Raw genomic sequence first — 12770 nt, 5'->3', positions numbered from 1 at the left:
TTCTCTTTTAGTAATATTCATGTGAAAAATATATTATTTTTATTATAATGGCCATTGATATACGAGGGACGTTCAACTCTATTTTAACTCTATTTAGTAAGAATTTCAAAAACAAATTACATTACTTTTCTATATAGTTACCTTCCTTGCCCAGTCACATGACATTCTCAGACACAATCAATTACTACTCCTCCAGCCTTCACTGTTTCCAACGAAAATATAAAAGTACGGAAACGTTTTGAACGTCCCTCATATGTCTATGCTATGTATGGCTCTTCTGTCATAATGGTAATAATCCACTTCATTTGTCTCAGTATGGTTCAAATTGTCTTTATTTGAGCCTCACATTAAAAAGTTTTAAAACCCCTGCTCTAAATAAGGTGTTTTATGTAAATTTCTAGAAAAAAATACCTGAATATGATTTGATGTATTTCCAAAAAGTCTGTCACCCTGTTACAACATGGTCTTATAACACCCCAACTGGTCGTGGTAGCTTTATCGCAAATAAACATTTCAATGTGCAGTATAGGAACATACCAAACGTATTAAATACCACTGTAAATTACTTATTTTTTTATGTCACATACCCCATGCAGTTTATAGTGGTGGCCAAGAAATTGTAATCTCACATTTTTGTGGAAAAAAGACATAACAAAATTTTTGACAGAATAGGACCCAATACCAGTGCTGGACAATAGCAAACAATACAAAATGTCTATGAAAAATTTTATTTGTGTCACATATTCTACACACCAAGTCATCCAGTTGCATGCTCAAATGTACAATACAGTGTTACGTGTTAATTTTTGGTAAAATTCTGTTAAGTAAATCACTCCAGAAAATGAAAGTACTCTGCAAACTATTAATTCATTTGTCAAGTGTCCTGTTTTCAATTCAAAAGCGAGACCCAGTGTGAAGTGGCTTCCTGTTTTGTGTGGAGTATTCATTTAAGAACAGCTTATTAATATTATTGAAATATAAATCTCTTATTTTTAAATCAATTTTAATATTGTGGTTATAGTCACATTTTATTGACTGTATTAACTAACCATTGTGTTCCTTTGCAAAACAACTTGTGTTTGGTTGAGTAGCCACTGGAGCACTAAATGTTTGCAGTTCAGCTAACATTATGCACGTGTGTGGAGAAACGTTTGCCATGGTACTTGCAGAACAACGCATGCAAATAATGCTCTGCTCACTAGTAAAAGGTATGATACTTTTATTACATCCTTCTTATGTATATATGTTTCTTGACTTACACTAACAATAAATTAATCGCAGAACACATTGATGACTTTCTTTTTTCTATTATCCAAGATGGCAGAGAAAACAGAACAAATGAAGGCAACCCTGACAAACAACGGACAAAACCTAGAATGTGAATTGCCACCTCCACCTCCTGCAAATACACAACAGGAAGAGGTAGCTTCTGTGAGAGATGCAAGTGAAAGTTTCATTCCGGTTCCTCCTCCCAAAGAAACTTTTTCTGTGTTTTACCAGCAGCGACAAAAAAATGAGCTTAAGAGGCTCTATAAACATATGCATCCAGAGCTAAGAAAAAACTTGGAGGATGTTGTGAATGAAGAATTTGTGGAAGTGATGAATTCTGGGGATGTTCCATGCATTGATGCAGGACTTCAAGGGGAAGTTCAGTCCATGCGCTGGATCTTTGAGAACTGGGCCCTAGATTCCATAGGTGAACACCATGCTACCAAGAAGATACTTGAAGAGGAATCTGTTCCCAGCGGAAATGTGAAAAGTACTTCTTCCTGCTTTGAATGCCATGCCCCAGATAGTTTACATTTATCCACCTCAACAGCAATGCTTAAGACAGATCAAGCCAAGGGAGATGTCCGCACAACATCATGGCTGTTTGAAACCCAGCCTTTGGACTCCTTAAATAAAATCTATCCAGAGGAAGGAGATGTTTTGGAAGCTGTGCTGAAAGAACCTGTGCAAGGAGGAGATGTAAAAGGAGCAAGGCTTCTCTTTGAGTCCTATCCTTTAGATACGCTTGGGCGCTGCAATTCGGTGGAAGACTATCAAATTCTGAAACTAAAATCTGAAATACAAGAGCAGAAAGGTGATGTACAAAAAAGTGTGAAGCTGTTTGAGACAGAGCCATGCTGTGCCATTAGGGATGACACAGGAAATATCCATGAAATTAAGTCTATCTGCAGAGAAGAGGTCCAGACTAATAGTGTCAGAACGGCACGATGGCTTTTTGAGACCCAGCCACTAGATATTATAAACAAAGGTGCATCAGGGGTTCGTATCATTCGTGGAATATCTCTGGAAGAAGCCCAAAAGGGAGGAGTGGACAAAAAACGGTGGATGTTTGAAACTCAGCCTTTGGATACCATTCAGGAAACCATCCATGAGGATAATTTCAAAGCAAGCATGGAAGTAATAGAAGGAAGTGATGTTGTTGGGAAACGATTACTTTTTGAAACCCAGCCACTGGATTCCTTAAAAGGTGAATCTTCCAGTGACATTCAACTAAGAGAAGAAATGGTAGGTGGAGATGTGAAGTCAACTCTTTGGTTGTTTGAAACTCAGCCAATAGAAACACTAAAGGACAGTTGCGAAGTTGGCCATTTAAAGAAAGTCACTGTGACTGAAGATGAAAAAGGAGCAGTAAAGCAAAGGAAGCTTGAGTTTGAGACCAAGTCTCTTGAGACCTTGAACAAAGAAGCATCTAATACTGCACAGATAGAAAAGGGAGATGTTAAACTGTATCAACAACTCTTTGAAACCCTCCCTTTGGACAGCATATCTGCCAGTGACAATGAATGCAATGCTAAAAGAGAAGAAGTGCTGGTTGGAAATGTCAAATGCAACAAACACTTGTTTGAATCAACCCCATTATATGCGATTAGAGACAATTCTGGGTATTATCACAAGGTAACAACAGTAAGCCGCGAAGAAGTCATTAAGGGTGACGTCCAAAAATGCAGATGGATGTTTGAGACAAAACCCTTAGACCAGTTTGATGAAGAAGCAGGGAATGTTAAGATTATTAAAGGCATTACTAGGCAAGAATCTTGCACTGGTGAGGTCAAGACAGCTAAATGGCTTTTTGAGACCCAGCCACTAGATAGTATCCACAAGCAAGTCAACCAGACTGAAGAGTCTTTAGGGATGAAGAAAGAAATCTCTGAAAGGGGAGATGTCAGTACTTGCAGGTGGCTTTTTGAAACGCAGCCCATGGATGTTTTGTATGAAAAAAGTGACACCATAAAGGAGGGGGAAAGTATACCAAAAGCTGATGTGAAATCTTATACGTGGCTTTTTGAGACCCAGCCTTTGGACGCTATAAAAGAAAGCACTGAGAAATATTTAAAAGTATGTGATGTCTATCAGGATGATGTTAAAAATGTGGATGTGAAAACAGTGAGACATCTTTTTGAAACAGAATCTTTAGATAGCAGCACTTCTCTTCAGACGGGAGAACAAGCTTTCAGATGTTTAAGCAAAGTAGATATCCAGTCGGGAGACGTGTCAAGAGTAAAGGAAGTCTTTGAAACTAAGCCAATTGACAGCATTGGTGCATCCTCCGTAAAAGTTTCAGAAGTAGGCGACGAAGGAGAAAGCATCCAGGTAGGCTCAGTTCACAAGTTCACCTGGCTTTTTGAAAATGGTGTCACTGATACTATTAATAGTACTGAGAGCAACAAACAACATACGTGTGATGTCAAACCAGGGGAAGTTGGAAACAAAAAATTTGTTTTCGAAACCTTTTCTTTAGACCAGATTCACCATTTAAACAAGGAGTCCGAATGTGTCTCAGATTCAACTGAGGAGACCTTGCAAAAAGGAGATGTGAAATCCTCTGTCTTGTTATTTGAGTCTCAACCCCTATATGCCATTCAAGACAAAGATGGACTATTTCATGAGGTCACCACTGTTAAGAAAGAAGAAATTATGAGTGGAAATGTTAGAGGTGCAAGATGGATGTTTGAAACAAAGCCTTTGGATAGCATTAAACCCGAGGATGAAATTTACCTTATCCGTGCTGTTACACAGGAGGATATTGAGAAAGGTGATGTCAAAACTGCACGATGGAGATTTGAGACACAACCACTGGATTCGTTTGCTTTGGGAGAAAAGACAGTAGTAAAAACAGTGGATGATATTCAAAAAGGTGATGTGCAGTCAAACAAACAAATTTTTGAGTGTCAAAGGAGTAACCAGAAGTATGTAAGAATGGTGAGCGTTAGTGATGTTCACCGAGGAGACGTCAGGACTTCCACTTGGCTTTTTGAAAATCAACCCATCGATTCCTTAAAAGGTGATTTTCAGGAAAGCACATCAGTTCAAAAGGTGCACAGGGAAGATAGTCACAAAGGAGATGTTAAAAGGTGCACTTGGTTATTTGAAACACAGCCTTTAGATACATTAAAGGATTCAGAAATTAGCTCAACAGTGAAGATTCAAGAGGAAATGCCTCAGGCAGATGTAAAGAGAACAACATGGTTGTTTGAAACAACACCTCTTGACAAATTTTCTTCAGAGCATGCAACAAATCAGTCTATGCAAATAACTGAAAGTATAAAAGAAACATTACATCGCCTAAGCAGTTTTTGTGCAGTTCGCTCACATGGGATTATTATTGAAGCTAATGAAACGACAAGTGTAAAAATGGCAAAGTATCAGTTAACCAACAGTGAAGGACCTATGATTCAGAAAGATGAGCTTGTTGAAGGAAACATTGAGGCAATAATGCTACAGTTACTGTGCACGATGAATGTGGAGCCCCATGGCATTCTTCTTAAAGAAGATGATGAGGGAAATGTAAATGTAACAAAGCTTGATTTGTCTGTGCATCATGCCAAGGCCAGCTCATTGACAGAGACTGAGCATACGAGAGCAGATGTAGCACATGCCCTTGACAACCTTTTGAGTCAAGACAAATCAGTGAAGAAAGGAATTCTGATTCAAGAATCAAACAAGGGTAGTGTTGAAATGACGGTGTATTCCCTTTTCAGTCAGTCAGAAACTATTAAAGGTGATGTGAAGTCTACCATTAGCAGTCTTCTGGCATCGACACAGGAGCACAAAGCTGCAGCAACTATCAGGTTAGAAGAAAGTGAAAAAGGAAATGTGAACTTGTATAAGACCTGCATTGAAAAAGGAGAATTGGATTATCTCAAGAACTGTCAAGACCAGACCTCAGAGGATACCATTGACAGTAGGCCTAAAGATCAAGTTGACATTATGCAAGGGGATGTTGAGGGAGCAAAAAGACACCTTGGTCAAATGCAGGAGTCCGTCGAAAGAACAGTTACTGACATCGTCCCTGGAGATGTAAGAAGTACCAAAAAAGTGTTCCTTTCTGAAAACTCAATGGTCTCCAATGTTGTCCACAAAGAAGAGATCCTGCGGGGTGATGTGTCTTCTGCTAAACAATCCCTGGATCAGGCAGTAAAACAACCACTAGTTATCCAAAAAGAGGAAATTGTTTCAGGAGATATTAAAGCAACCCTAAAATCTCTAGAAGAGGCAAAAAATCAAAGTATGAAGCAGGAGAGGAAAACTACTGTTCCCGGTACAATTTATGACATCCAATTGCCAACAGAGGAGATTACATTCACAGAAAGTGGCAATGAAGAAACACTAGGACATTTTTCTGGATGCACTGCTGAAGAAAAACACAGGGAAGAGAAAATTAGTCAAGCCGGATCAGCAAATGAAGAGTCTGATAGCGCTGATCTTGAGGCATCAATGCAAAGTCTTCAGCAAGAAACAGCCAAGCAACAAATGCTTCACCACCATACTCAGGAGAAGCAGGATGTGTTTTCTCAGTTTGCTGGCCAACAGCAGCAGATGCAGCAGCAGGAACGAGTCAAGCAAGAATCAAAAAAGGTTGAGAAAACTGTTATCCAAAAGAAGAAAATGTCCTCTACGACACCAGTAAAAGAATCGGCTACTTTGTCTACAAGTCAGCAGAAGAAAATTTCCTCTACGACAACAGTAAAAGAATCGGCTACTTTGTCTACAAGTCAGCAGAAGAAAATTTCCTCTACGACAACAGTAAAAGAATCGGCTACTTTGTCTACAAGTCAGCAGAAGTTTCTTCCGACACAGCCAAAGGTCAGTAAATCTGTGGATTTACAGGGTGCCAGGCAGCAAACTGATGCCTGCCAGGGAAATGAAATTTCAAAAAGTGCAGATATTAACCTTAACCCAGTTGCTTCAGCTACAGTGAACACTACTGTAAATCCTTTTCTCAGCTCAGATTATGACTCACAGACTGTGCAAGAGAAGTCAGAGAAAGAGCTTGTTGTTAAAGGAGATGTAAAGGCTGCAATTAAATCTTTGCAGAATGCTGCGGCAGAACAGAGGCCATTAGAAAAGGAGGAGGTTGTTCGAGGAGATTTACCTGCAGCTCTTCACTCTCTTCAGAAGTCTAGTGTTAATATCTCTAAAGGGGATTTTAAGGCTGCTATGATTTACAGAAATGCAGGACAGTCACTTTCAGTTAGCAGAAAGAAAGGTGATAATGAATCTGTTTGCAACCAATCATGTGCTGTTTCATTGTCTACATCTGACACTGAGTTTCCTACTCCAGTTTCAGTGATTGATGGGGGATTCCAGCCTTCTGCAGCCGTCACCCACCCCTGTGAGACAAAAACATGTAGTGAGAGGTCTGATTGTCCTACTGCCTCTAAAGAATCTGTTTTGGCCAACCCTCCAAAATCTTCAGAGAAGGTCTCACCCCTCAAACCAGCTCTTCCACCGAAACCTGAGTATTTGACTGCAGGAACTACAGGACGGAAAGGACAGAAACCCAGCCTCCCACCAAAGCCAGACCACCTAAAAGAAAGGCAGAAAGGACCTACAGTCCTTTCGAAAGACATACCCCAGACACCTCCGAAATCTGCTTCATTTCAACAACTTCCATCAAAGTCATTGCCTTGTCGAGGGGTAATTCAAGCTGATGCTACAGAGTCACTAGAGAAGGAGTCCCACAAAGAGTATTCATGTCACAATGAAGAGTCACACAGAGAGGGACAAATTGGTTCCAAGCAAGTCTGTAATAAGTCAAGTAGAACCTCAAATCCGGTGGCTGAAAAAAAGAATGGAGTCGAGAGTGAAATCCAACACAAGGAGCAATCTGCAGAAATGAAACTTTGCACTTCAGGATTGTCCTCAGAAAGCCATAATGAGAAAAGCAATGTTAAAAGTGTGCCTCAGAAAATAACTGCTACCAAAGAGCTGCAATGTTCAATGCACTCTGATTCAAAGGAAGGTGTTACCACCACTGACACCCACCAAGACTTTCAGGCAACCCTTCATAAATTTGGAGGTCGGAGGACAGGATACGTTAATGTGACTTCGGGATCTGAAATGATGAAAGACGATGTGGCTCCTATTGTGGTGTCACCAAAAAAAGTCAGAATTTCTCAAGGTGACAGTATAGAAAACACTTTCAAATCAGTAGATGAAGAGTTAAGGCTGCAAAAGGAGGAGACCATTATTGACAGCACAAGTAGCACATCTTCAGAACAACTTGCCAAAAAGGGCAGGCCAGATGGAAATGCTGCAAGTGAGCAAAAACAGTTGCAATGCCCACCCAAAAGGCCAAGTAAACAGCAAGAAAACAAAGTTATCCTCAGAGAAAAGAAGCGTAAAAACGAGACAGAAGATGAACGCCGTCAAAGACTGTCAGTTCATAAAGAAGAAATTATGAGAGGAAATGTTAAGGCAGCAATGGAAATTTTTGAAAACTTGAGAAAGAAAGAAGAGCTCCAGATTATCCTGTCCAAAGTTGAAGAGTTAGAAGGAGAGACTCTGAAAGTAGATGTAAGGTCGCTGCGGAACTTTTTTGAAAACGTTCCTGATTGGATTGTGTCTCCATCTAGTCAAGTAAACCAGAGTAAACCGAAAGAGTCACAGAAAGTGAAAGTGACAGGATCAGTGAAGGATGATACAGAAAGTACTTCCCCAGTTGGGGTGGTGTTTGAGGATCTTGAAAGGGCAAGCGCAGAAATTGTTCGCTTGAAAGAGCAGACTTTGGCAAAGCTGATGGATATAGAGGAAGCCATTAAGAAAGCTTTGTTTTCTGTTTCAAGTTTGAGATCGGAGGCTGATATAGCAGGCCTGTCAGGGTTGTTCAGAGAATCGTTGTCTACTGATGAGCCTATAGCCAACACCAATAGCATCAGGAAAATTAGTATAGTTTCCAGTAGGTCCAAAAGTGACGACGCAAAGCCTATTTTTGAAAGTAACAGCCCATTACTTCCACAGGCAGATGGAGAGCAGAAATCGGGCTTAGAAATTCCAGTCACAAAACCACGGGCAAGCAGTCCCTCTTCTCCTTCTTTTATTTCTATTCAGTCTGCCGCAAGAAAAACTTCAGACCCTCTGACATCTAAGAACTCTGAAAAGCACACTGTTAATGAGGTATCGTCAAGTGACTCCACAAATTTCATACCCCAAGAATCAAAGCCTAAAAACACAGCAGAGAGCTCAAGCTTACGTGGTTCCAACAACGAGTCCATCAGAAATTTATCATCAGTTTCGGTAGACAGTGTGCGTAGTCCGTTAAATCCAAGAAGACAAAAAAGTGTGATTGCATTCCAAACCATTCCAGAAGTGCCAGGCATAGTAGGGACAAAGACTGTTACAGAAAAATATGAAGAAATGGATTGCTTTGGAAACAAAATTATAACATCCAAAACATCGACTACAGTCACTAAGCAGTCTGAAACAAAAACATCCTCGACGTACGAGGTGGTTGCCAGTCCAACACGATATGAGGTCATGGCATCCCCTGTCCTTAGAAGGCATACCAAATCACTAGCAGAAAATAACCAGTGCAATGGCAAAGTCAAAGAAGGTGGCGTTGTTTTTGTCACATTTGGAAGCCCCAAACTAGGAAAAAAATAGTTATGGCTGGTTGACAGCTCTGTCTGACCCCTGCGTTACTCGATATAGTCATATTTTTAAGCATAGTTCCAATGTGTCTTGTATTTAAGTGTTATAGACTAACTGTAGATGTTTCAATATTTTTTAACTTTTTGTAATAATGTATTATGTATCCTGTAAACATATATTTATAGATTTACCTAAAAATGGTGTACTTTTTGCAAATTATTTAGCACATTTTCTCTTCATTCATTTTGTAAAATTATTACTATATTATTATATTAATAATAACAATAATAATAAAATGATTTTGTCTCATTATTTTGGAAAGCATGACCCTGCCTTTTACTTAATCTTATCATTTTTCGGATGAAACCAGGTGCATATTTATATATTCTGTGACCACAAGGCGGTGCCACTGAGCCCCAATCTCCAAACACAATTACACCCCACACAGTCACGAATGCAAATTAATGTTATTTATGTATACAGTACCTTCACTAAACAGACAAATCACAGTCCAAAGTTTAATCACCACCATTAATTAAAGTTTCATTTCTCTCCTTCCACTCCACCATTAAGCTTTATCCCCTCTCCTCCGGACACATCTAACTAAGGCTAGTTGGCTCCTTTTATGATGGACCCCGGAGTACTTCCAATGCCATGACAGAGCATGATGGAAGAACTTCCGGGTCATGCAGAAGGTCTCCAAAGTTGGAAAACCTCTTTCCACCCTCTGGCAGCACACAGGAATCCCAACAGGGTTGCCCTTCTGAATTACAGGTCCCATGACACCCTACGGGAGTCCAAACAAGGGTCACACCAGAGCAACACTGCCACCTTTCACCCTGGGGGATAAACTAATAACCACTTTCTCCCATCTTTTCATTTTTATGATTATCCCAGCTGTGATAAGAACCCAGAGTTATCCTAGTTGGATTACACCTCCACTTATGTAGTCCATCCACCATGGTCTCTCTATAAATAGGGACATTTTTACAACAGAAGTGACTTTCTAAGGAGAGCATCACTAGCTACAGATTACCTTGAAAGAGTTGAGGTGTTGGGAGTGTTCGTAGTGCAAAAACTTTGGCTAAACTGGTACAGTCTGTCTGTGAACCCCTCAAAAATGGAAAATATTCCACTCACGTCATTAAACCATCATCAAACTGTAAAAGAGAAGAGAATACCAGGGAACCAATGTGAGTAAAATATGAGAGGAGCAGATGAACAGTGAACACTAGAGGGGGGACAGAGGGCTTGCATTTTTAGCTGCAGTAATAGAGAATTATCTTTTTTTAAATTACCCTTTCAAATTTTATTGAAGTCTGCTTATAACAAGCTCTCATAAAGATATTTCTTAAAATATATATTTCAATCACCTATAAAATCCTCAATGGCTCAAATATTTCTCCTTTGGAGAGCAGTGAGAAGTCAAGCAAAATGACTCCTTTTATTGGCTAATTAAAAAGATTACAATATGTAGGCTTTCATGGCAACTCAGGCCCCTTCAGGCAAGACGTAATCCTTTGGAAAGAAATGAAGTCCCAACATCACTACAATCTCATGGCTACTACCAGTAGCATAGCTAAAATTTGATGCCCCCTAGTGCAAAAAAATACACTTAAATGTGAAATTAAAGTAAAGCCAATAACAGCTGACCACCATCAATGAAATACATTAAGTATGTTAGCTACATAAAGGGTCAATAGTCATAATTAGGTCTAAATGGAGTTGCGAGAATGAAAACCCCAAACTCAAGTAGGCAAGCATGCTAATAATAAATTCTTGTGAGATCACAACCGTCACTGCAGGCCTCACCTGTACTTCCCATTGTTGCACCACCGGTCACTCCTAAACATTTACCACTGTTTCTCAAACATAAAAAAATTTCTGGACCATCCAAGAAAGAATCAGTTGCTCCCTCTGTTGTAATTTAGAACTGCAGCTAAATTGAGGACTGTGCTGTAAAGCAGATGAACTTCAAAGCAGAAACCTTGCAAGTAAGGAAAACAGTTATAGATTTGAAAGTAGGTTTTTATTCATTGTTTCACTAATCTCTATCAATAGTTACAGTAATTATTGCTAGTCAAGGACATAAGGTAATTAGAGGGATTATCTATAAGATTCAACAATGTGATCCATGCATTTTGAGGTTAATCCTGTTAAACAGAAGTAAAAAAAGAAAGTTCAAACAGCTGGATAACATGTATGACCATCTTGCTCTCACTTGCCTTACTTAAACTGAACAGACCTTCTCCTCCTGTTTGCTTTATGCTGTCTCTAACAAGACATCTGCAGATATAAACTGCTCAAAAATTAAAGCAACACTTTAAAGACACATGAAATTTCAATGAGAGGGCTGAATTCAAAGACACCCCAAAAATCCAAGTGAAAAAATGTTGTGGCAGGCTAGTCCATTTTGCTGAAATTTCATTGCAGCAACTCCAAATCATACTCAGTACTTTGTATGGCCCCCATGTGCTTGTATGCATGCCTGACAACGTCGGGGGCATGCTCCTAATGAGACGACGAATGGTGTCTCCTCCAAGATCTGGACCAGGGGATTACTGAGCTCCTGGACAGTCTGAGGTGCAACCTGGCAGTATTGGATGGACTGAAACATAATGATACAGAGGTGTTCTAATGGATTTAGGTCAGGTGAGCGTGGGAGCCACTCAATGGTATCAATTCCTTCATCCTCCAGGAACTGCCTGCATACTCTCGCCACATGAGGCCGGGCATTGTCATGCACCAGGAGGAACTCAGGACCAACTACACCAGCATAGGGTCTGACAATGGGTCCAAGGATTTCATCCCGATACCTAATGGCAGTCAAGGTGCCATTGTCTAGCCTGTAGAGGTCTGTGCGTCCCTCCATGGATATGCCTCCCCAGACCATCACTGACCCACCACCAAACCGGTCATGCTGAACTATGTTACAGGCAGCATAACGTTCTCCATGGCTTCTCCAGACTCTTTCATGTCTGTCACATGTGCTCAGGGTGAACCTGTTCTCATCTGTGAAAAGCACAGTGGTGGACCTGCCAATTCTGGTATTCTATGGCAAATGCCAATCGAGCTCCACAGTGCCAGGCAGTGAGCATAGGACCCACTAGAGGAAGTCAGGCCCTCAGGTCACCCGCACGAAGTCTGTTTCTGATTGTTTGGTCAGAGACATTCACACCAGTGGCCTGCTGGAGGTCATTTTGTAGGGCTCTGGCAGTGCTCATCCTGTTCCTCCTTGCCCAAATGAGCAGATACCGGTCCTGCTGATGGGTTAAGGACCTTCTACAGCCCTGTCCAGCTCTCCTAGAGTAACTGCCTGTCTCCTGGAATCTCCTCCATTCCCTTGAGACTGTGCTGGGAGACACAGCAAACCTTCTGGCAATGGCACATATTGATGTGCCATCCTGGAGAAGTTGGACTACCTGTGCAACCTCTGTAGGGTCCAGGTATCACCTCATGCTACCACTAGTGACACTGACCGTAGCCAAATGCAAAACTAGTGAAAAAACAGTCCAAAAAGATGAGAAGGGAAAAATGTCAGTGGCTTCCACCTGTTAAACCATTCCTGATGTGGGGGTCGTCTCATTGTGGCCCCTCTAGTGCACCTGTTGTTCATTTCATTAACACCAAATCAGCTGAAACTGATTAACAACCCCCTGTGCTACTTAACTGACCAGATCAATAGCCCAGAAGTTTCATTGACTTGATGCTACACTCGGATTAATAAAAAAGTGTTCCTTTAATATATACATTGGTAGGTACCAGTGGAGATGAGAGACTAAGGGAGCATGAAAGACTCCCCTCATGCCATTGCTACTTTGCCCCACTAAGTAAAAAAGTGCTTTTTTTTGAAGAGTTACCTTGTGCGCAAGACGTTGCCAGCGAGGAAT

General features: G+C 40.6%; 1 protein-coding gene across 2 annotated transcripts in view; it reads left to right on the top strand.

The window, feature by feature from the left end:
* Positions 1 to 6720, top strand: part of LOC114653654 (xin actin-binding repeat-containing protein 1) — a 63540-nt gene extending 56820 nt beyond the window's left edge. For both annotated transcript variants that reach the window (XM_051929331.1, XM_051929332.1), the window contains 2 exons: positions 1318 to 6093; positions 6572 to 6720. In XM_051929331.1, coding sequence (XP_051785291.1) covers positions 1318 to 6093; positions 6572 to 6580 — 4785 coding nt within the window. In that variant the 3' untranslated portion in view covers positions 6581 to 6720. The remainder of the gene's footprint in view (positions 1 to 1317; positions 6094 to 6571) is intronic.
* Positions 6721 to 12770: the final 6050 nt, after the last annotated feature.

This window comes from Erpetoichthys calabaricus, chromosome 6 (assembly GCF_900747795.2).
Source record: "Erpetoichthys calabaricus chromosome 6, fErpCal1.3, whole genome shotgun sequence".
In the NCBI taxonomy this organism is placed as follows: Eukaryota; Metazoa; Chordata; class Cladistia; order Polypteriformes; family Polypteridae; genus Erpetoichthys; species Erpetoichthys calabaricus.
The sequence above is the reverse complement of the archived record's forward strand: the minus strand, read 5'-3'. Positions and strand labels throughout refer to the sequence as shown.